General features: G+C 41.9%; 1 protein-coding gene across 4 annotated transcripts in view; it reads left to right on the forward strand.

The window, feature by feature from the left end:
• The window catches only part of SDK1 (sidekick cell adhesion molecule 1), a 382,991-nt gene that overhangs the window by 248,412 nt on the left and 109,499 nt on the right, over positions 1-25,080 (forward strand). For all 4 annotated transcript variants that reach the window (XM_064390819.1, XM_064390818.1, XM_064390817.1 and 1 more), the window contains exons 14-18: positions 584-760; positions 8,690-8,826; positions 15,434-15,581; positions 16,449-16,589; positions 20,048-20,229. In XM_064390819.1, the coding sequence (XP_064246889.1) occupies positions 584-760; positions 8,690-8,826; positions 15,434-15,581; positions 16,449-16,589; positions 20,048-20,229 (785 nt within the window). The remainder of the gene's footprint in view (positions 1-583; positions 761-8,689; positions 8,827-15,433; positions 15,582-16,448; positions 16,590-20,047; positions 20,230-25,080) is intronic.

Consider the following 25,080-nt stretch of genomic DNA (forward strand, 5'->3'; position numbering starts at 1 on the left):
AAACTTGAAAATAAATTTGCCATAAAAATTAATGTAGTCTGAAAGCAACATAAATGAAATAAAATACAAGGAAGAGCTTGGAGAGTGCTTGAAGGGTGAGCTGCAGAAAGAATTTTGGAAAGAGAAATATGGGTATAAAAATTTCAGTTAGATGTGGGAAATTGAGTCTGTGGGCTCTCCACACCTCTGTGACATGTTGGGAAGGGTGTTTTTGATATGTGAGCTCTAGCAAACCTTCGACAAGTTTCTGATCCTGGCAGTCCAGTGTTACTGAGCTGGCCAGCACCCACCATTAACTGCAGAGTTAATGTTCTGGTGGGGGTGAACTTAAGAACTTGGACGTGTACGAGTACTCCATCTCTTCCTTGTAAAATACATAATATCTCAGATCGAATGACATTTTTCATTCTGATCGCTTGACCTAAAACTTAAATTTGTAAAAGGCACTGCTCTTGAAAGTAGCTGCAGGGGCCTGTCATTTTTAACACGTGATGACAGCAGCTGATCCCTTCCAGCAAAGTTAAAATAAATCTATTCTGGTGCTCTTATGAGTGATCAATAACTGAAGCCTTGTAACACTCAGGTACCTTTGGAAGAAGGACAGCGTTGTAATAAATCCATCCAGCAGTTCCAGGATCACAGTGGAGAAGGACGGGACCCTCCTCATCAGCCAGACGTGGTCGGGTGACATCGGGGATTACACCTGTGAGGTCATTTCTTCCGGAGGGAACGACTCCAGGACAGCTCGGCTGGAAGTGATGTGAGTACTCCAGCTAAAATATTCCCTACACTGTGTTTCAGACACCCTTAGGTATTTTTCTAACATTTCCTTCTAGGTATTGTGGAGTTCTGATTTTTTGGTCTGGGGTTTTTTTTTAAGGGAAATTAAGGCTGGTTCATTGCTAATGAAATTGCTTTGAAATGCTCTGATCTCATGGCTCAGCCTGTGTTGAGCAGGAGTTTGGACCAGAGACCTCTTAAGGTTCCTTTAAACCTGGATCATTCTATCACCCCATGCTGTAGGGCTTTCCCATAAAGCCCAAGTGCTGTGCTGTGATGCCAAAGTTTGAAAACAAGAAAATGTTTTCTTCCTTTTAGTGTTTTTTCTCTCTTAAGCATTTATCAGAATAGCTGCTCCCTGGATGGGCATTGCTTACTCTTGCATTCTCTTTATACATCATTTTTCAGAAAAAAAAAATATTTTTATGTACGACTTTCTTTATTCCTATGGATCTTTAAAAATAAAAACAAAAAAAAAGTTTAAAGTGCCATTCAGCTCTGGAAAAGGATTATAAAAATGTCATTACATGGTTCCATATTTTCTATTTCTGTCATTCCACTGGGGTGAAGTGCACTTCCATTTTATTTTTATCACTAAAAGCAACAGCTGTGGGTTTGGTACATGTGTAGAGCAGATCAAATGAAAAAAAAAGGTAATGTTTTATGTAGAGTTATTTATTTATTTATTTACTCGAGTAGTACGCACGCTTTAATTTAACTAAAATTGCATCTGTTTCTGCTGGTCATGCCTGATGTCTCTGAGAAGATGGCAATTGTGTGGTTGGCAGTGTAATGAGTTCACCTCTGAGATTTGCTGTGCAGAGGGCTGTTTGATACAGCATCATTCTGACAGTGCCAAGGCTCCATCAGATGCCCATTTTCCAAGAGCGGTCATACATTCTTTTTCTAATTAAGCACTCCTCAGCTCTCCTCCCGGAGTGCATTTTACTGCTGGTCAGAATCCAAGAGCAGAAGACAATTCAGAATATATTGCAGCTACATAACCACGCTCGCTGTTCTCTGAGGCGGTTTTTGAATGGAGGGCAGAAAATCACGGAGTAAAGACTGAAAAGAATCTTAAAGCTTGGACTTTGAAACAAAGCTATAAATATGTGCTAAACAATTCAGCAGGACAGATTCCTAATGCTGAATAGCAAAAACTGCCCTGTGCAGCCCAGTACAGCACAGGGACTTGGATTTACTTGCAGTTCCCCACTGATCACTGAGGAGCATCTTTTATGGTCCATAAAATCTGGGTTAGAAGTTGGTTGGGAGAGGCTCATCCTGTGTGCCCTGCTGAGGCACCCCAGCTGTTCCAGCTGTGCTGGCTGGCTCTCCATGCACTAGGACTGCCTCTTAATCCTGCCTCTCTACTTCCTTTGATGTTCTGTTGCTGATCGCCCATCTCCTGTTTTTCCTGGAGGAATTAAAGGAATCTATCAAACCCACTCTTTCAGAGGAGTCAAGTAACTGATAAGTCACTCAATAATACCTTGAATTGTGACATTTCATTTCAAAGCAGGGCTGCAGGTAGTGCAATACTGCCAGAAAACATTGCATTTCCTTGCAGCTTTCATCATTATCGTTTGGCTCAGCAGCACAGATCTGCGAGGAAGAGAGATACACGATACAACAGGAGTGAAATGAAGAAGAAAATATGTGGAAAGGAAACGTCTGAAGTAAAGCTTAAATTAAATTCCAGCTTGTATAGGAATGACAGATCTATAACATTCCCTGTTCTCCCAGATAATCCCCTCGTGCAGAGCATTAACAAACGGGGCATGCACATTCCCATCGATGAGCACTTACACTTCAGTGCCTTGAGTAGCACTAATGGCAGACAAATGTTCAAAGGAGGCCTCTCAACCAGTTACAGGCTGGAGCAGCAGCCAATGGATAACTGTGTCCCACACAGCCCTGCCTGACAACTCCAAATCTCTCCCCACCTTTCCCCCCTGCCCAGGAACCAGCATGTTCCTCCTCCACCTCTGTGCCCATCAAAAGGAATTATCAAAGGCAACAATGAGTTTGTTACTGATTTCTGTTCAAACTGATTCAATTGAAAACAGTCACCCTTCAGGTTATTTAATCTCTGATGGTCCAGTTTTCAAATCTCGGAAAAGAAGGAAAGAAAACTCTCTCTTCTTTTGCCTGCCCTTGCTGGAAGTCAGGCTTGGGGACAAAGGTGGTGTTCCTTGCTGGAAGAACCTGCATGGACAGCACGGCACAGATACATTGATGCTGCAGACAGGATGGATCATCTTCCTCAGCATGAAAGAAGAAATAAAATATTTGCAAAGGAAAGCCAGAAAACTAATGAAGAACTTGCTAAAGTGCAGCCAAAGGTTACCTTGCTCATCAATTTTGCACTGATGGTACTTGGGCACAGAAACTAATTGCGAGTCAAGATACTCTATTCATTCATTTGTCTTCCCTCTAAATGTGTTTATTCTCCATGTACATCACTTGATTTGATTTGCATGAGGTAAAACATTTGCGAGTGATGTTTCTATTCTGCAAGAGATAGATTTTAATTTTACACTGACTTTGTTTTTCTCCTAGTAGAATTTCTCAACTGCATATCAGAAACGTTTGGTGATGAGCCCCCCGCTTCTCTTCCATCCCTGCAAGTCACAGAGTTTGATCTTGAAAGTAATTGCATGTTATGAAACATCCCAGCTTCATTTAGCTTACCTTTATAGTCCTGTAAACACCAGCCTGAAATACATACAGAGGAAAAAAGGCTTGTTCCTAAAGCTGCAAAAGCTGAGTTATCACCATGTATCACTCACCTGATGGGAAACTGTGCTGATTCCAGCTCAAAGTATCCTGAGGATTCTCAGAATGTATAAAATATGCAGAATTACCACTATCTGTGCCTGATGATACCCACTGCTCAGTATCAGCCTGTCTGCAGCCCATGCTAGAGGATCTCTTTGTTGTATGAATGTGACTGCAAAGTATGGTAATGCTGCATTGTTGGAAAATCAAAGCCCTCTACAAGCCTCTGTTATGTCACAACATATAGTAAAATCTTTTAGGCTCTTTTTCTATGCAAAAATATGGGAAGGACAATGTAATACAAAAATACAAAAATAGGCAATTTATTCCTGGCAGCAAGTTCAACTCCTTTCAGTTCCCTTTCATCAGAGAAAGAGCTATTATTGTTCTGTCTTCTTCAAAAGCAGGAGAGGGGAGCTAAGCACTTATAATAAACCCCAGTGGGTTGCCAGGAATGCAGAGTATTGCCTTTGTCAGCCATCTATCCATGAATTTGGATACCCTTTTTACTGGACTATTTATAATTGCCACTTCTTCCAATTTCTTCCCAATATGTCCTATAAAAAAATTACTGCTAAAATTAAAATCGGTGTGACCAGTGCAGGGTAAGAGATAAAAATTATGTCCAATTACAAATGTAACGTGATACAGATCCCACATCCCTAGGTTCCAATTGCCCATCTCTTCTCCTTTCTCCAGGGAGAGAAAGCAGAAGGAATGTCAAACTGGAAAATATATTATTCCTTCCTCAGTGGAAAGAAGGCTTCTATTTATTTTTCCAAGCTCTCTATTGAGATGTCATCCAAGACTCAAGGTTCACTGCTGAGTCTGAGTGCACTTGATACTCAAAGGAGAAATATCACCCAGAAATGCATTTGGAAATAAATGCCATTGTGTCTGTTTGTCATTGAAGGTATAGCAGGAATGTAGGCATTTTCAGCAAAAAGAAAGCATAAAATTCAAACCTCTTTCCCAAGTCATCTCCAGATCGGGGCAGATTGAAATGAAAAATAAATCTGTGCACTCTGGAACTTGGCAACCCTTTAATTCCAAAAATTCCCCGTGTTACAGACCTGGGAGAGACAAAGAGCCTCAAAACTCGGGGCTGCCTTGCACAAATTGGAGAGGATTCTTTTGCAAGAGAAACTGCAAAGTCCTGAGCAACAGTTGCCACGTTTGTTAATTTAAACCATGATAAACTTTTACGAGCAGAGCCATCAGGGCTGAGTGCTGCATTCCCTGCCTGCCTCAGCCCGGTGCCGTTATCGGTCCTGGCAGATGAACCACCTGCTCCTGAGCAGCCCCTGCCTGCTGGACCTGACTGAGGGAGTCCATTATAAAACAGGAGCAGGGCTTTTCAGAAACCGACAAGGAAACTTGTTTAATCTCCTGTGCCTTTTTAGTAATCCCCTCTTCAGTCACAGTCTCTCTAATTACCTGCTGTTGGACCATTTTTCTCAGAAGTCTCTCCAAACCGTGTCTGGTTTATTTTTCTTAGCAAATAGTCTGCTTTTAGCTAATTTTATAAAACACTCTATGTGTTTGCTGAGTGAATTTTTCAGCTGCCCTCTGGCAGTGATGAGCTGACTCAAAACATTAGGGTTTCTGTTTTGAGCGTGTATCATCTGCAACTGGCTAATATTTCTCTCCCAGATTGTCACAATGACTTCATGTTCTTTTCTTACAAATGCACTACTTTAATTGCTTTGTCAGAGTTCCCTCAGGTCACCTTGGTGGCAATGCCATTAACCCTGGGGTTATCTATCAATTACAGATTTTAAAGTGTCCATGCACATATTTTGCTATCACATAAAATAAGTTATGGAAAACTTGCCTCCATGCAACTCTTCAGCATTAAAAAAATGAGGTTTTAAGACCTATTTTTCTATACTGAAAAATTTCCATATATTTCCTGTTGGGGCTTCAGTGAACAAAAGGAAGGTAATGATGGAATTACACTTTGCATGTCTGGTCAAGGTCTGTTCAGTGCTTTGGGTGTTATTACTCTAAACCTCATCCACTTGCTTGGTGCTGACCAGTTCTAGTCTAAGGTCCTCCTCACCCTGAGAAAGGGTTGAAATTAGAATTCTCTGCAATAATTTCTTGGGTGTTAGAAGCAAGGAAGTGTAATCCTCTTAAAGGAAAAATAGAAGCAATGATCTCTTTGGAGAACATGAATATTCATGATGGTGGTACAGGTCTCATTTATCATCCCTTCCACAGGGTATGTGGTAGCAAATGAGAAGGAGACAAACTGTAAGTGCATACTAAAGTAGAAATTACTACTTTTTAATCTCTGCTTTTGCATACTACAATGAGAGAGGTACACTCCTGTGCTGAAATGTCTTGTAGCTTTAAATATTCATTTCTGTCCAGGTGTGTTTCTTAGGCACTTGTTCTGTTTGCCTCGAGGGGTTTAAATCTGTGAGCACCATCTGCTGCTGTTCAGCATGGACACGTTTGGGTAAAGACAAACCCAATATTTGTGATATTTGTGGATGGGGTGTCCTGGATGGAGGCAGCAGCTCACGCTACTCAATCTCTGTCTGAACAGAAAGTGCCCATTTCCCTTGTGCTGCTGCTGATTGTCCTTGTCAATCTGAGAGAAAAAGCTACTAAACCCAAATTCTAAGCAAACAAAACCCCAGGTTTTAACCCAGTCTGTGCATTTAAAAAACAGGGGAAACAGGGAAACTTTTTCAAAAGTCTTCTGTGTCTTGTGCACTTGGAAAAAGAGACTGAGCTTTAAGTCTTTCTTAATTGTGTAGTCTCTGTCTTCAAGTGAGCTGTTAATTGAGCCCTTCTAATGTATGGGACATCAAGAGTTATAAATGCACACCTTGAAAATACCCACAATATATACCAGCAGTGCTCATTTGCTGCCCAGAAAAGCAGATACATGGGGATAATCTGCTGTGAGCTCCCGCTCAGCCATTCCTCCCATACTGCTGCTTCTGTGGCCATCATCTTCCAGGAGGAGCTGGAGCCACAGCCCCTCTCTGAGCTCTTCCTCACAGGGACTGGTGATAAATGAGGTGGGGACTGGGACTTGTGTGAGCCATGTAGCAACAAGAGGTTTCACTCTTCCCTTCAGTAATTACCTTTGCCAGCTTAATCACAAAAACTTTTCCAACCAGCTTGCCTAGGACATAATGATAAATTGTGGTGGAGGTTTAATGTTTATTATAATTTAATGTTTCATTCAAAATTAAGCAGCACACTCCTGTAGTCCCTGGGTAAATGGCCGTATCCTACACCCCCACGCTTTCCGGTGACAGCCACACTCTGTCTCCCAGGTCAGCTGCCCTCCTGCTTTGTTTCCAGGTCCCCCTCTTTCCTAGACATATTTATCCAAAATTTCACAGTGCTGTGCTCAAAATCTACTCCCTTTGGGCCCCCACGTGATCCTTGCTGTGCCTGCTGTTTGTTTTAGCCCCAGCGTGGCCATGTCTGAGCTGTCAGTGCACGCCCAGAAAGGAGTGAGAACAGTCAACTTAAACTCCTCACCATCAAGGCATCTCAAGCAAGCGATTTAATGAAGTTGAGATCTGAATCACACCCTGAGGTGTCATTCCATGTTTACTACAGAAAGAGCCTGGGGTCACCGTGCTGCTAATTTGGTTCTGCGTTTAAAGTCAAATGAGATGAGACAAGGCTTTGAGTCTCAGGTTTAGCCTTAGGAAATATCAACCCCTCTTGCCTGGAGAGAGGTGGGCAGGGAAGTGCCTTCTGCTTCTGGTGCCTCATTAGCTGTGTGTTTTTCTTGCCACTCTTTGGCTCTTCCAGCAATTTTTTTAATTTTTTTTTTTTTTGTTGCTAACTCCACTGTGTGTATCCATCAGAAATGCGTAAACAAAAGCATTCACGGCTTAACTGAAAAATAATAAAACTATTGTCTGGCTCTCCATATGTTCCTCAATCTTCCAGTAGAAACTGAAATCCAGGATATATTTATTGTTCTGGCTTGGAGCCAGAGCCTGTATTTATTTTGGTGAGTGGCTGAGGAGTTGAGGTTTTTAAATAACTCTGAGCCTTCAGTGGCAAAATACATCACAAGCAGGAATTGCTGCATTTTTAATTTAAGCATGTGAGTGCCCTCATGGCTTTCTGCTCTGGCCTGAGCTGTGGAAGGATCACCCTCAGCCTTCCTGAGGAGGAAGGCAGATTGAATGGGTAAAAACTGGCCCTCCCTGCATTTCCTTCACTACAAAATCCTTGCTCTCCTTAGAAATCAGGATGATAAGGAGCAAAAATCATGCTTAAGTATGATGCTGAAGGGCTTTTATCTCTTAAAATGCATCAGCATTTAAGGGTTGCAGCAGAATTTAGTGTTCTCACTTCACCATGCAGCTCCCACTTTCAGCCAATGGGTACAAATGAAATGTTTTTCCACAAATTTCCTTTATGTATAGAAATTACACATTTTAATTGAGCTCCTGTTTTATTTTTGTTTTTGAAATGTTTTATGTTGTATTTCCATGGGGTTTCTGCAGGCATTTTCACTGCATTTTCTGGTTGGGTGCTTCCAAAAAAATCCTTATTATAAGGAGGAAGGATTCTACCCATGACAGGATAAGCCTGAATCCGTGAGTAAATCAAGCTGTTCTGTAGCCTAAGAATACATATGGTAATTTTGATTAGTCGCTCTGTGTGGATAGTGTCAATGTCTTCTGCTTCCTTGAGTATGAAAAATTCCATGTTAAATCATATCTCCCATGTGTTTTACTGTTTATACGTATCACTGCTGTCACATTGTAGGACATCATTGTAAGACAGGAGAAGAAGTGAGAGGAAATTTATTGACCAACTTGCTCAGTCAAAAACAGGATGAAAATTGGCTTTTTGCCACATTCGGCGACATGTCCATTAGCTGTTTTATGCATCAGCCTTGGGACTTTTCAGCATAATTTTTTTTCCCCCCAAAACAGGATAAAGTTGTGAAGAATTCCAAGATGCCTTTCATTTATTTAATTGTACAATAGCTGCTGGTGGTTTTATATCCATCATCACAGGGGGCTGATGTCGCCCGCCTTTAACTGCCCGTAAGACTGGAGCTGAATGAAATATAGATTAATTTTTCTGTGCTGGTTTATTTTTTTTCCCCTTCTCTTACCCTTTTCCTCTGCAGAGAGCTGCCTCACTCCCCTCAGAACCTGGTGGCCACCCTGAACTCCTCCTACAGCCGCAGCGTGGTGCTCTCCTGGGTGCGCCCCTTCGACGGCAACAGCCCCGTGCTCTACTACGTGGTGGAGCTCTCTGAGAACAGTAAGTCAAATACTTCTCAGCCTCGTGGTGCTCTTAATGAGTGCTTCAGACTCATCTCTCCCCAGAGCTGCTGACAAAGTGCTGCTGCAGTTTGCTTAAGCCTGCACAAAGGGGTTTTGCACTCGGGTGTTTGCACGCTGAAGGAGTGGGATGATAAAGAAGGCTGAGATGGAGGGATTTATTTACAGGACTTCGTTCTACCTCTGGTGTTGCCAGCCAGACTTGAGGCACAACTCATTCCTCAGTACAACAGTAGTCAGTTTGTTCCTTCCTGTGGCTTTTTCTCCAGTTTCATGGATTTCTTGGTGCATTCAGAGCCCCAATTTCACCTAAAAGATGCAGAGAAGGGGATAATTCAAGGAATTGATGGTCTGTCAAAGGAACAAACTTGGATGTCAGGAGCAGTTGCTGTCTTACCTCTCTGTGGGCTCATATGTTTTCTCTGCTTTCTCTAGATTATCATTTTACACCCTTCCTTTAGATAGAGGGTGTTTGAGTGCAATCCAAATATCTGACTTCTTGCATTACCAACCTGGGCATTGGGAATTGCCACTTGCCAGTTTTATCATGCTGTACGCCAGTCCCTCCGTGGCTCTCAGTCTGCAAGGTTATTCAGGGACATTGCTAATGCCTCTTTAGGAGCTGATGGAAAGATGAGGGTATATGGAAATCGGTCACCTTGGCAATACTTTCTAATCTCTATCACCCTAGGAGCTGGAAATCCAAGCTGAACAATTGATTCTTGATGAAAAAATTAAGAGCATCACTTTTTGTGACATGTGGAAATTAGTCACTGCATAACTGAATGTGAAACAGTTCTGATTTCTGATTATCTGGAGAGCAGCAGTTTGTTTTGCCACACTGAGAGCTTGAGGGGAAACTTGAGCTTCAGATCACATACAAGTCTTTGGCTTTGCAGGCTGGAGTGCATAGCTCCTCAGATGTGGAGGTCCCAGAACCAATGATCTTGACAACTGTTAAGCAAAGTGCAGGTCTCTAATCCTAGCAGAAATCCAAAGTCATGCCCAGGACTGCTGCCCTTAAAATAGTTCTTTTCAATCAAAGACTTTGGATCTTTTTGCAACAAATGAGTAAGAAAATCCACAATCCTGCACTCATACTCCTTCTCTACCTTTTTATCACCATCTTCCTTTTTATTTTCACTCTTCTCTCCCCTCCCATAGCTACAGGCCAGTAACTGCCTGTTTTATTTCTTTTCCTTCCCTGGTCTTTTGCCCAAGGATGTTTCCCTTCTGCTCCTTGTTTCCCAGTGGCTTTGTTGATGGTAAGTTAGTGAAGTACCAGTCTGGGAACATGATGCAAAGGTCCTAGAGCTGTATTTACACAGAGACAGCACAGAGGTGGCAGAACATGTGCACTTGGATCCTGCAGTGGGATCATTGACTGGGACAAGTCCCTAAAAGAAAAGGCAGCTCATTCAATGCCAGGAGAATTTTATTGAATTGTTTCAGTTGGAAGGGACCTTGAAGATCATCTCATTCCATCATCTTTCTTTTGTCATGGAGGAGTTTGGAAGGTCTTCAAGTCCTTTCTACCAAGGATGCTTTGCAGTTGTATAGGAATGGGGTAGATGTGCCATCATTTTAGAATTAATTCACTGAAATTTGTCGAAGGCTGAGCCAAAATCAACAGTAGTTCTTTGGAAAGCATGCACACAGTCCCTGAGAACACCACAGGGTCCTGGGAACCACTGCTCACTCTGTGTTAGATCAAATAATTTTGGCTGATGTGTTTGCAGTCTGCCACTGAGAGGCTCTCATTGTCTCAAAGCACAGGTCTGTGTTCTGCCACAGCTCAAACCTGCAAAAGCCAAATGCAGGCCAGCTTTGTTGTGAACTGAGCATCTTCACTCCCAGATATATCCCAGGTCTTGCTGTCCTTTACATTTTTGTCTTTGTTTACTTTGCTTTTATGTGCAATGTGTAAATGATTGCCCACAGAAGTAGAATGGGGAAGAATCTGAGCCCTTGGATATTCCACTGTTGCTGTGCTCTCTTGTTCCATATATACAGAACAGTGCAGCAATGTCAGCAGTGGCTTTGGTTTGGAACACTGACTGAAATGTCTGCAGACTGACACTGGCTTGTTTTGGTTTCTATTTTCCTGAAGTGTTTGTTTTTCAGGGTTATTTTGATCTCAGCAGTGTGTGGTTAATATTTAGCTTCTCCAGACCTCCTGCTCCTCTGGAAATCATCACCTTCCTTTGTTCCCAGCCATCCCCAGCACTGTTTGTGCACAAAGCTGGCATTTGATGTTGTGTAGGTAGAGTTTGGCCTGATATGACTCTGCAGAAACTCTCTTTGCTTTTCAAAGACAATTTCTGTTTGGGGTTTGTGCTGCAGAAGGAGTGACTGTCAGGGAGACAGGGAACACCCTCCACGGGCTCTGTCACTGTCACAGCAGAGCAATGCACCTCCCATCCCAATCCCTCTTCACTTTCAAATGTTAAGGAAGGACGCCAGAATTAGAGTTTATTTTCTAGTTAGCAATGCTGTGTAGATTTTTTTCTTAGTTCTTGTGGAGTTTGAATGTTTGGAGTTTGAGAGTTTTGGTTACAGGTGCTGAAAAGTGGCCTTGTTTTGTTGAGATTTTTAGCTGTTTTGTTTAGGATAAATTTCTCACAGCTTTAGTACCCATGGTAGGTTTTGAAGCACTTGCCATCAAGGAATACATAACAGTGTCTGTTGCAGAGAAATAGCTGAAGAGGATTCAAAATAACAAGTATAAATTTCAGGGGTTTAATTACCAGCTGCATTAGAGGGAGGCGTGTCACTCCACCTGGCATGGATTAGAACTCCTTTTCATTAATATCAATTCACTAAAGAGATACAAAACCCTTATTTTAATTAGAGGGAAGAAAACAGTGGCAGATCGTGCACATAAATTGCTGGGAATATGAACGACTCTAGCCACCTAATTTTTAAAATTAATGTATTTGGCACAATGCAATAATTCTCAAAATACAAGTATTCACAGTAGACTGTGTCTGTGGGTGACTTGAGACATATGGCCTTAAACATTTGGGGGCAAATTTATAATCTAATTTGAAAAACACAGTTCCAAGGAAACACAGTCATTAAGTATTCCTGCCCACACGGAGCCAAGAATGTGAACCTTGATTTGAAATAGGATTTTCAAATAAATAGTGCCATGCATTGCTGTCATTTGCACTAATATAATTTTGGATGTTTCATGACCTGTTTAGCCCCATTGCAATTTACCTCAGAATTCCAATGAAGTGTCTTCATGGAGTTAGGAGGAGATATGCTTATTTTATTCCAAAGAGGTTTAGACTGGAGGAATTAATCAAAAAATATTCTGAATAGTCTTTTAACTGAAGAAATGAATTAAGGCTTGTAGAATTCTGCTGAGGACAATTAAGATAAAAGCCCATTTTTGTTTTATTGTATTCTGGGATATCTGCTGTGTGAGGTGATGATATAATTCAGATTCATCATGTTGTGCCAATGAGGATATAATAAAAGCTCCTGTGGAAAGCATCTCTACATGCTTAACTAAAACCTATTAATTGGCCTCCTGAATTTGGTAAGAATATTCAAATGGCAAATATTGAACTCATTGATGAATCTTTGCAAAAATCATAGTAAAACTGCATTGTCATTATGATTGTGACTCAGATCTAGAGTTGATAATTTTAAAAGATCCTTTTTTCAGGCCACTTGTAGACCTTGTATGGGTCCTACCAAACAAAGGGTGAACCACTGAGCTTTCATTTGGATTTTGTGCAATATCATATTGCTACCAAGGTTTGAAAGATGAATTCAGTGTATTCCAGCAGTGCAGCAAATTCCTATGTTGCCATCTATGCAAAACCCCCTGGAGAAGGAAAGAGAGGGAAATGTGTTCCAAACCTGCAAAAATCAGCTTTCTGCAGTAGATCTGATCAGTAATATCAAATTAGAAATGATTTTTTGGGAAATTGCAATTAATGCATGAACTGTAGTGTAGACAGGGAAATAGAGAAGAAATGCCTCTTGGCACATAGCCAGAGTTATTGAACGCGTCACAAGCACATCCAAAAATTCATGACAGAAAAAAAATGTAATTTCTAAAACCCCAAAATGACATTGTAAACCAGAGAACAGTCTGTGAGATTCTTCATTTCCAATAAATTAAGCTGGAGAGGCAATCAGAGTTAATTCAGAATGGCCAATATTTGTAAGACGACAGACAGCTCAACATGGAAGTTGTTCAGACAGCAGCAATTACGGGGGAAGAGCAGCAGAGCCCAGAGTATGTTCTGGGCAGCTTAAGTTAAATGAAGGATTAGCAGAGTCTGTTCAGTCTAACAGGGGCTTTTTTAATAGTTTGACCTGGCAAGTCTTTTGTCACTGTGGAGCTTCTCCAGGCTTCCTGGGACAGGTGAGTGACAGCCATCCCTGGAGGACAGGAGAGGTGCTGTTAAAAATTTTATGGCATGTTTCCCTTGTCAGAATTACTCTTCTCCACAGTGAAAAGAGCTTCTGCACAATCCTGGAGTTGGTTGTGTGTATCTAAAGAGGGAGATCCATTTTTTTGGAGTGCTTTGTTTATTGACTGTAAAAAAAAAAAAAGACTTGACATTTAAATTTTAAAGATACTCTGCACACTCAGTGTATCCAGTGCTCCAGGAGTGAGCAAATGCTCCCTGAACCGCCCTCCTCTCTGAATCAGAGTGCCCAGGAGATGAATAGGCTTCGTTTATATTAGTTTCCAGTTTAATCTCTCTTCCTGCCAGATCTTTTATCTTCCACCAGGAGAGGAAAAAGAATTAATAAAGTATTCTACAGATGCAGCATATAAACAGAGCAAAGCCCCAAGGTGCTGAGGAGATTAATAGGGCCTGTTGTTGAATCAAACTGCTCACTACATTGAGCGGCTTGGGTTAAGCACTCTCAGGTGGTGTTTACACTGGCAGTAAACAAATGAAATGCTCTAGGAAACGGACCACTGCCCAAGTAGCTCATACAAGGGTATTTCACTCCCCTCTTCCATTTTCCTCAGGAAGTTCCTTCAGGCAGTGCACTAGGTCAGCCATACCTTAACTCCAGCTTCCCTTGATTTGTTGCTGTGCACTCTGGCTGTAACAAGGCTGTTTGGGAAGTCTCAAGGGAAGCCTGTGAAAATCAGAAGGAGCTAAGGTACAAAAAACTCCTAAGCAACGCTTTTCTAGATGGCACAGGTGTGCTTCCTCTAAGGGCTCTCTAAAAGAAATCCAATGTTCAGCTAAGATAAATTGGCATCAAGATCTTGCAGCCAAAGTGGCTGTTGGTAAATCAACAATTGGCAAAGACAGACCTTCACTGCTGTACAAATGTCCCTCTCCAGCATTCCCAGTATTCTGCTGTGTCAGTTTTCCTGTTAAAAAAGACTTTGTTCTGGCAAGGCCCTTAGTGGAATAAATACATTTGGAGTAATTTGAAGATGCAGTGTTTATAGCCCAACTGGCATCACACCCTAGAGGACTTAAACTTGCTAAGGAATCTGCCAGAAAAGCACAAAATGAGTGGCTTCTGTCTTGGTGTGAAGTTTAGCAGCCTTCCACGTTTGGGACATCTCATCTTCATTTTCAGGCAGACGTTGAGGTGACCTGCCAGGAGCCACGATGCACTTCTGATGAGCAACATGCACAGATAACGTTGCCAAAATCTACAGCGAGCTCCTCAGCAATTTCCAGAAGTGTTAGTAATTTTGAGCAGGGAGCATGAAAACAGCTGGTATTATTTAAAAACTGAACAAATCTTCAAATTGGCTGATTCTGTTGCTGTACTGTTGCAATGCAGACCAAATGTCACCTCTCCCTGACTATTTCAGTCATGACATCAGGGAGAATGTGTGACACCAGGCTATGGAGAGAAGAAGTCAGAATATTTAATTTTCAACATGTTTCATTTCTGACCTCTTTGAAAACTTGTAAATGTAATTTGGGCATCAGAGGAGCTTGATATGGCAAGAATGTGAACTGACAGTGAGGGGTTTAGAGTGCTGCCAGGGCTCTTTCTACCAGGGAATCTTCCTAGGACAATTAGATTCCATGGTGAATAATATCACTAGGAAAAAAAAAAATAAGACTGCAGACACGTAGAATCAGCAGCTGAAGCTTTCTCAGGTCTTGCAGCAAAGGGCTGATTTGGCAGAGAGAGTCACGCTTCTACACCTGCTTGCAAGCTGGGTAGGAAGATATTCCAAACTGACTGTGAATTTCATTAGAATCCTTCCACCAGAGCCACTCATGGGTGTGGTGGTGTGATGGCCTGCCAAACAGATGGGTTGTGAAATACACAGCCCATCTGTCTTTATCATGCTTGTTTCCTCTTTTATTAAAATGTTAATGAATATAGTTTTTATTTATTATGCCATGACATGTGCAGCATCACTTTCCAGTAGACGAATGTGCAATCTGCATAACCGTGTGGGCTGACAGGAAGGTTTCTTCTGCTGAAAAGAAACTTCTTCCCAAAGTTCCTCTGAGGGAAGCAGGCACCAAGAGCTCTGAGCAGTCAGAGGCATTTTCTCACTTCTGCAGGGCTTTTGACAGAGACTTTCATCTTTTTTTTCTTTTTTCCCATGCTAATTTTTCCAACAGATTCTCCCTGGAAGGTTCACCTGTCAAACCTTGACCCGAAGATGACCGGTGTCACTGTGAGTGGCCTCACTCCAGCCAGGACCTACCAGTTCAGGGTGTGTGCAGTCAACCAGGTGGGAAAGGGCCGCTACAGCACCGAGACCAGCAGGTAATGACAGGCAGTGTCTGTGTGCTGAAGGGACAGTGACCTGGGGAGGGGAAAATGCTGCTTGGGATTGAAGGAATAAAATAAACTTTTGCAGAATGATTGGAAGATGGAGAAGTTGCCACTTCCCAGGTCCCTGGAGAAGTTGCCATTTCCCAGGTCTCTGGAGCGTGCCCTGCAGCTGGCAGGAGTTGGGAATGATGGCATTTGGGGGATGCAAGAGCTCAGCACATCATGGGAGAGGTGTCTTCATACTCCAGAGTATCAGTTGAATCTTGGAAATTACATTTTGCTCTTGTGTTAAGCCCCAGCAGTTAGCCCGGGCAGGAGCACAGCTCTCACCCTGTCATGGTAATGTCACTTCTGGAATTTACCCAGATGTGACAGAGAAGGATGGCTTCATCATATTCAGTTTCAAATGCATCCCCCTTCTTCTGTGAACCAAAGCTTGCTGCAAGCTTGTATTGCAGAACAGCTGAACTCTAAATGGCTTTTTCAAAATGTAGGAGTTTGATATGAAAAATATTGAAAGAGCTGAAAGAAACAATTTGGAAGGAGTCACAGACACTGGACCTGAGCTCTTACTCATTCAGGCTTGTAATCTTTTTAAAGAGTTGTAGCAGCCTGGGTGATTCCAAGAGAATAGGGTTACCTCAGCTGTCTGTCTTGTTGCTTGCTTAACTGATTTCCTATTATGTTGATTTGTTGTAACTATTTCATGCATGTCTTCAGCAGTTTGATCAGTATTATATTTCTTTCTAGTCATCAGACTGTGATAAAAGAGTGGTTCACTTGGAGTGGATTCAGGAAATAGACTGTTATTTATGATTTTTTTCAACACCCATGTCCATCACATTCTTTTGTACTTAGGTTGATGCTACCTGAGGAGCCCCCCAGTGCTCCCCCTAAAAACATTGTGGCCAGTGGGAGAACCAACCAGTCCATCATGGTCCAGTGGCAGCCTCCTCCTGAGAGTGAGCACAATGGGGTTCTTCATGGCTACATCCTAAGGTAAGTCCTTTCTTAACCTGGGAAGTCCAGAGATAGGTCCAGGTGTGCACAAGGGAGTTGAAATGGTGTGAGTTAAGAGTGTAATAAGAGCTGTTTCTTATTGAATTAAAGATATTAGTTACTATGTGCAAATGCTCAGGCTGCCCTGGTTTGTTAAATATGAGAAAACATCAGCTCTTCAAGGAGTCACAAGGGTGCAGCCAGTTAAATTCTGGGCTGTCTGTCCTGCAGAGTCTGAGGGCTCCATCAGCTGTTCCAAAGGACCTGTGGAGACTCACAAAATCCTTTTATTCAATTTTCAAAGGGAAGTGAAGCTCTAACTAATGCAAGTGTTCACATGGGACGCTGGTACAGTGCAGCCTATGCAGATGTATATTTGCTTATTACAAGCTCAGCTCCCTGCTCAAAAGGTTAATTAAATTTATCAAAGACACAACAGGCTCCTGCCTATGGAGGAGCAGCAAAAGAATCAATAAACTTCAGTTTTGTGCCAAACAAAATGGAGAGAGGGAATGACAGGTCAGATGGTTCATGGCAGACCTTGGTTTGGTTTTGAAAATCAGCCAGTTGAGTAAGATCCTTTCAGCCCTGTCTATATTTATTAATAAGAAACACATTCGGGCAGGTAACTGGGAATCCTGCACCCATCCAGTCTGGCAGCTCACCCAGCATTCACTGTGTTAGAAAGGATGTTGCCACTTGAGAGACTTTGCAGAGCATTTCCCTTAGGTGATTTTTTGGGACACAGTATTCACACCTACCCAGTTCCACTACATATTACTGCTCATTTGGCATCCTCCATACCCTGCAGTGCTAGCAGCCAGCTAGGGCCACACCTCTAGTAAAGGAGGCATTTTTTGTGGAAAATTCCCAGCCCCTGACATATTTCCAAGTGATGGTTACAGCCTCCTGTAGGCAGGCTGCTGCCATTTTTAATACAGTGCCCTCCAAAACTGTAAAAGATAACTAAATGCTGCAGTTTAAATGCCAACATCCTGTTCAAGCTGTGCTCCTACTTTTGCTGGCATGGATGGAAAGGCTTTTGTCATGTTAAGAGTGTTGGTGAGCTCCCAAAATATCCCTGGGAAGTTCCCTCTGTCTGCAGGCAGAGTTGGGTGTGTTCATCTCCCTTTCAGCTGCACAGAGCTCCTCAGCAGAAGGGAGCCCCTTGTGCAAGTGCTGCTGGTGCAGGGTTTTAGGGCTGGGCTCAGTTTAAAATGTTTTGTCAGCCATCAGTGGGGAAAGGTGCTTTAACTTCTGCCTGCAGATAGACCCTTGTCCTGAGTCTTGGGTTCCCATCTGCCAGGGGTGCAAACATTCTGTATGCAATTCTTCCCTTCAAACTGGTCTCCTCAGTGGTAGGATTAGTTCCACAGTTATTCCCAGGGAGTCTTTCTTAGTCTCAGCATTAAGTCCTTTATAAAGCAATTGCATAAGCTCCTACTTCTAGCAATCTGTGCTGTTTTCTCCATATAACATTTCCAATAATGTTTAACTTTGGTACTTTCTACAATATTTATTTGCATAATTGATCCCTGACCTTGCTGGAACATTTCTTTCCACTTTAATAGTCTTCATATTCATTACACTCAATCTGTGAACATTTCTTGTATCTTCCTTCTTTGTCTAGACAGCAGAGCAGAGAAACCATTCATTGAACAGAAATTTAAGATTATCACATAAAAACACAGGTGTCCCAGGTAATAAACCAGACTGTTCTTCCCAGTTGAATTGTGTAGTCACAGCAACATGCACTGAAGAACAGTGCTCCTGCACTGATTTCTGCAGAATCAGGGTGTAGCAGAGTGAAAAGCACCAGCCATCCCAGAGACCCAAAGCTCAAGACATGCAAGATGCTAAATTGATGGAACACCTGATCTTTAAAAGTGAAGGTGCACTGCACAAGTCATGTGGAGTATCCATCAAAGTCCATGGTGAGAAAAATCATGAAGACATGACATTTCTGAACTGGCCTCCTTCCTCTGCCCTTTTTCTCACTGCCAATATTGCATTTAGTGGTCTGCCATGCTAGCAGCATAACAGATTAAATCATGGGAGCACTTGCACCTTGTCTGCTGGGCAGGAAACAGAGCATTGCTGCACTAAGAACTGACTTGCCAGGGAGCACACAGCCTGCACAGGGGAGACAGAGAGAAAGGGGGAGCAAGACATTATAAAAACTCAACTGAGAGCTGGTATTTCTTTATTTCCATTTATATTTCCTAAATGGAATCACACCAGTGTAGCATTACAAATATTAAGTGTGCTAAAGGATGGTCAGGCAAGCAGCAGAAAATAGAGATGTCAGTGATTAAGAACTGATCGCATTATAGGAAGATTTTAGAACAAAAATCTCTGGCTGAAACACGTGAAGTTGTCTAGTCATAAACATTGCACTGATTTTATTAGATGAATTTAAAATGTCTCTGTAAGATGTCAATGAAATTGTTCTGTGTCAATAAACTTTTGGTGATTGCAGTGAAGCGTTAAAGGATGGGTAACAGTGTATAAAAGTTCTGTGGTGAAGAAAAACACAAATGTTTCCATATTTGTCTTTTTTCTGGAATAGTAATGCCTTGTGTCCCTTATTTGGCCTCTGGTTTTTTGACTTTTTTGTGAATTAGCATTTTGTGAGCATCCACTGTACTGCTTTCCTAAAGGAAAGAAAACAAACAGTATTATTCACATTCACAAATTTGCAAGGTTTGTTTGTTTTCTATAATTTAGGTTTTTTTCTGTAGTTTGTTGGCCTGAAGAGACACATCAAAGGGGCTCTGTTTTCTGGAATACAGTTTTTACATGAGAAAATATATTCAGTGTTTCAGCTGCTGGTGTCTCAGCAGAAAGTGTTTCAGGATATTTATCACCCACCTGTGTTTGACACAGCCCTTCTCCCGGAGCTCCAGTGCTTACCCAACCCTTCAGTGTCAACTGTATTCAATCCTTATTTTAATTATTTTGTAAAGTAAATTCAGGGGGAAGCCAGGGGTGCCAGCAGCTGAGATTTCAGGAGGTCAGAGCCCTCTGAGCTCTTCCTTTTCAGATTTCAGAAGTGAAGGGGAAAAAAACAATTTCTCAGGCTGATTTACAGCAGCACTCTGATAAAAATCACATCTGGGCTATTTTTTGTACTAAATCACAGCTTTTACTAGACAAGGCACATTTAAAAAGCTGTAATTTTTCTGCAACCATAAAACAGGATAAAATACCCGTTTTGTTTAGCCCTGAGCCTGTAATCTCAGTGAGATCAGATTATAAATACTATAGCAGTCAAACATGATATGGTCTTATCAGGAATTGCTATGTTCCTCCTGATTATTTTTCATTATTCTTGGTAAAATTCTGCTGTAAAACTTTGCATATTGCCTCTTCACAAAGGAAGCTATTTTTCCAGCCAGAATATTTTGTTTAATTGATACCATCTAATTAACCAGCTAATTCTTCTCCCCATATGGCAGGTATCGCCTGGCCGGCCTCCCGGGAGAGTACCAGTACAAAAACATCACCAGTGCAGAAATCAACTACTGCTTGGTGAAAGACCTGATCATTTGGACCCAGTATGAAATCCAGGTGGCATCTTACAACGGAGCTGGGCTGGGAGCCTTCAGCAGGCCTGTGACAGAGTACACACTGCAGGGAGGTGAGCAAATCCCAGCAGGATCTCCTTGATCATCCCACAGCTTCCTCAGGGGTTGTCCTGCTGGCAATCCCACCTTAGAACCTGGGAAATCAGTGGTCACTTCAGTCAAATTTGATAGACAGCTTGGAGCAGGAAGCACCTGCAAATTTCAAGTGCCTGATGAGAGCCAAGTCTTTGCTCTGTCTCTGTTGTAGAAAAAGCTGCAAAAAATTATCTGTTTTGTTGACCCTTGTGATGATGTGTTGGCACACTTGCAGGTCAGAGTCAGCTGCAGCAGAAGTAATAAATAGAAATGCTGATGAGAGCTGGGGTCCTGGGGAATGGATTTATGGGACCTGTGACAGGCAGGGGCTGAGGTTACCCTGCCAGGAGAGTTGGAGAAAATATGGCAGGGAATTGGTTTTATCATGGCCAAGGCATGCAAGATGCTGCATATGCAGTATAGGAGATAGAGTGACCCAGCTGCATTAGTTCTGATAATCACAGAATACCTTGTTTTGGAAATATGGAATAAATTGCAAAAGAGAAATACAACCCGTGGAGAAAGAGTTCTGAAGCATTTCAGGAATGGTGCAGATACTTTCAAAGGGGAAGATAAAATGATCTTTAAAGCCCTGATTTTTATGCTACAGCTCCTCCACACTTTTCTAAGTGCTCTAAGAAGAGTATAAATTACACCAACAAAAGGATATGTAATTACTTTTTACAACCAGTGTAAGGCATGTTTACACCTCTAGATTGGTATAAAAATCTGTAGGATAATTAAGTGCCAGGTCCTTAAGGCTTCCATATATTCCCATAATTGCAGGGCTGTGCTGGATGCTGAGCACTGGACAGTACATGGGCTCTACTTCATTGGTCATAAAACAATTATACTGTTTTAAAACCTAGCAGATTTACAGTGCATCAGTTAATTTTCAATCAGGGAAGAAGATGTAGTTGTTTGCTAATTGTTACTAGGAGTAGCTTATAACATGATTAGATACAGTTTGAGGTGTAGGGAGATTTTTAAGAACAGATTATTCATATGCAACACTAATTAACCACAACAACTAGGGAAAGAGCTATCTATATTTTGTCTTAGGGCATGCAAAGTCTCATAGTTCAGAGGAGCCTAGGCACACTCAACCTCATTCTAGAAGTATTTATAGCAGACCTTGAAATGTTTTTCTTGAAGTCTTCTCCTTCAGCCAGGATTAATGTTTTCTATCCCACTAAACAGCCGAGCTCTTCAGAGAATTGGTTTGCCCACAGAATTTGAATCCCTTTTGTGATTATGCTTGTAATTCATTACCTTGTTTATTTGCACATTTTAAGCTATCATAGCACCTTAACCTTCCATCTATTAAGGCCCAGGTTTGGACTTCACACTCTTTTTTTCTTAAACCCTGTAATTGACTCTAATTTCCCTTGATATTATGTGCAGTTATTATCATCCTTTATTGATTGGCTGTCTGTTGTCATTTATAAGGGTATAAATCCTCTGTTATAAATTAGGTGTAGTCAGTCCTGCATTCATGTTAATCAGCAAGAGTGTTTAGACTGCAGGCCAACCTGCAATGGCCTCTTTGGCTTCGTGTAATTCCTCAGTACTGGGTAGACATAGAAGAAAAACTGGATATTTCTGATTTATTTCATATTGGTCTTTGCTGATAGCTGTTAATAACTACCTCATGGATGCTGCCACCTCCTGATGAACCTTGCTGGGCTCACCAAAGGCATATGTCCTGTTTTAAAAAGAGTTTGAAGCCTTTTTACATTTAGAGCTGAAAAGGGAGACTGGTTGGTATAAATACAATTTGAATCTGGATTAATACCCAGTCTCCATATGGAATGTGCTACTGTCCAAATCTCTGCTCCTTTATGTTTATTGTAGTTGAGAAAAGACAGGGAAATCTAGTGACTGTTTCTTGCTCCAGAATGTTTTTCCTAAACCAAACTAGCAGGAGTAAGAAAAAGCCATGTGTAAAACTGCCTTGTAAATCATATTCTGATTTTAATATGAGCAGAGATAAATGTCAACGACACACACTCCCATCCATCCCCCTCTCCTACTACCACACCACCACTGCCTCTGCTCTGACATGCATTAAATGATGTGAGCTATGCTGGCAAGAACCTGTCTGTCTGCAGATGAAAAATACCTCACACTCATCAAGTGTGCTGTGCAGGCAGAGCCTGGGAGGAAATGAACCCCGGGAGCAGATCAGCCCATTGGCAGGAGCACATCAGCATATTGGCACCTTTGTCATAGGGGGTATTGACTGGCCATATAAGCTGTGGATTTATACCAGCAGCTAGTCTATTAATCCCTTATTAGTCCTCTGGCATTGCTTTAGCCACTGAAAACTAATCAGCTGCTCCAAGCTCCTCAAAAATCACCAACTTCAAGAACACAGCCAAGCTGACGAGGTGCTGATGGATCTGAACTTGGGGGAAACTGGTGCATAATGTCAGTGAGATAAAATGTCAGGAAGACTTACTGGCAGAGCACTGAACATCCCAGCACGAGGGTCAGACAGGTTGACTGTCTCTAAAATCTTGAAAGTCTTTTCAGAGTGATATTCAGCCTAATCCTTTGATGCTCTGTATATATAGGTCTTTCTTCATCAGACTTTCTCCAGCTGTTCCTTGCTTTGATGTTACTTTTCACAGGGATTTGTGCCAGCCCTCTGCATAGGGCAATTTTACTTATTTAAGCAGTGTCCTGCAGGACTTCTCATTGCCATATGAAAACCTGAAGTTTCCCAATACCTTTCCATGTAAGAACAGCTTTGTGAAGGTATAAACATCTTTATGTGGTGACAATATTGTCTCTACTCTGTACTGTTGGGCATGTTTGCCTTTTTATGCAGGTTGATTTGATAAAGCAGCAATTTCCACCCCTTACTTTGGGTCTGTCCCTTTTATCTCACCACTGCGAATATCTCTTAACTTCTCTCTCTTTGAAAAACTCCCACCATGTCTTAGATTTAGGTAGGGCAAGGTTTACAACTAGAGACACTTCTTCCATTAGCCTCTCCATTGACATAAACCACTTCTGCTTTTAGTGCCATGTCTTTCTTTTGATGCATATCTCAAAAGCCAGTCTTATGTCCCAAAGTTCACACATCTCAACATGTATTTGAATGTTGTTTTGTTTTCCCTTCTTTGTTGTGCATGGACACCTTGCCAGGCCAAGAAGGTCTGAGCAAAAGCCCTTACTGAATAAAAGTTACCAGACTAGTGAGTCTTGATGGTGTGGAAAGGATAAAAGCAGGAGGAGTCTGTTCAGCCAGGTCCAAAGCAGTTTCTTCCTCAGGCACTAAGAGATGAATCAGAGAAATGTGTAGAAGAGCCAGAGGAAACCCAGTTAACTGAAAGCTTCCTGATTTATGTAGGAAATAATCTTGAAAAAGGAATCCCTGACTGTGGAGTGTCCTCTGCAACCATTCACTTTATCTCACTGAAAAAAAGATATTTTCCTTAGTTTTCCTTTGGGTTTTCTTGGCAAAAATACCTTAAAGATCCTCTTTCACTTCCTTTGGAGAACTCCCAACAGCTTTGGAGCACCCGTGGCTGTTTTGGGCCCAGGTGCTCCTGTGCAGAAGCAGATTGGAGTTGTAGTGGCCGGGAGGGTTTTATCTTGCTTACATATGATTTGCCATCTACTGCTTTTATTTTATTTTTAAATTATTTCACAAGGTGATGAAATTAGCAGTTGTCTCAGAGAGGCCCCCAGCTCTTAAAAAGAAATAAAATCTTGTCTGTGTGAGAGACATGCAGGAAAGGAAGGAGGCACTTCCCAACTACAAGAAGCCCAACTCATCATTTAGTGCCAAATCTCACCCTGCTGAATTTCAGAATTCAGATTTTCTGATGTGTAGTGTTACAGAGAACACTTTTCCTAGGCACCCAGTGCTGTTCAGAGCACAGCACAGAACACCAGCAGGGAGCAGAGGAAGAGGCTTCCCAGGAGGAATTACAGCTCCACATCCTCACCACTCCCATGGGATGTGCAGCTCAGCACCTCAAGCTGGTGCATTAAAGGAACAACTAAATTCTCGCCTAGAGGAAAACCTGAAGTTCCACAAGCCTGTCTGAGACAGGCAAGCTGCCACCTCGAAGGTCAGAAGCTCCAGAGGAGCCTTTTTTCCAAGCTTTTGCTGAAGATCTATATTTAGGAGCAGGAGTCTGGCAGTCAGAAACTCCACGGGATTTCCATGCTGTTTGCACATGGCCAGAGACAGAATAATTCCATGTACACATGCTTAACCTCAGTGCCTTGTCTCCTCTCAATTATCTTGTCAGTGAAACCCTTTTAATGGTTTTTATCTAGAGTGCTTCCATGACCTTTTCTACTTGGAATGCTGCACATTAACCCTCAGTCCCGGGGGCTGAGCTCTCCGCAGATTTCCAACCACATGAACTTTATCAGGAGCAAAGTAACAGTTGGTTGTGTCTGACCAATTTGATCTGCAGCTCTGAGATGACTCCCAGATGGATCTCCAGTGTGAGATGGCTTTGGAATATTTGCAGACATGATGAAGTGCAGGTTTAAAAGCTGGGAGTGTAAATACTTGGGGATTACTCTTGAAACACCTGTTTGACATTGGCAGCTTCTGTACAGCTTGACAACAAATTTGTAGGAAGAGGACAGGTATCTACCACTAATTTAGAAAATCCTTTGTGCAGACAGCCACAGCTTCAGGAAGTTACTCTCCAGGATCTTGGAAAAGTATTTGAGTTTTGAAGTGATCAGAAGGTCAGTTCTGATTTAACTTCCCTCAAACGTCTTTTTTTTTTTAAATGCAGGACTGCTCAGATACCCAAGGAAGTCTTTAATATCAGGACATAAAAGGAGAATTTTAT

The sequence above is a fragment of the Passer domesticus genome, chromosome 15 (genome assembly GCF_036417665.1).
Source record: "Passer domesticus isolate bPasDom1 chromosome 15, bPasDom1.hap1, whole genome shotgun sequence".
Classification (NCBI taxonomy): Eukaryota; Metazoa; Chordata; class Aves; order Passeriformes; family Passeridae; genus Passer; species Passer domesticus.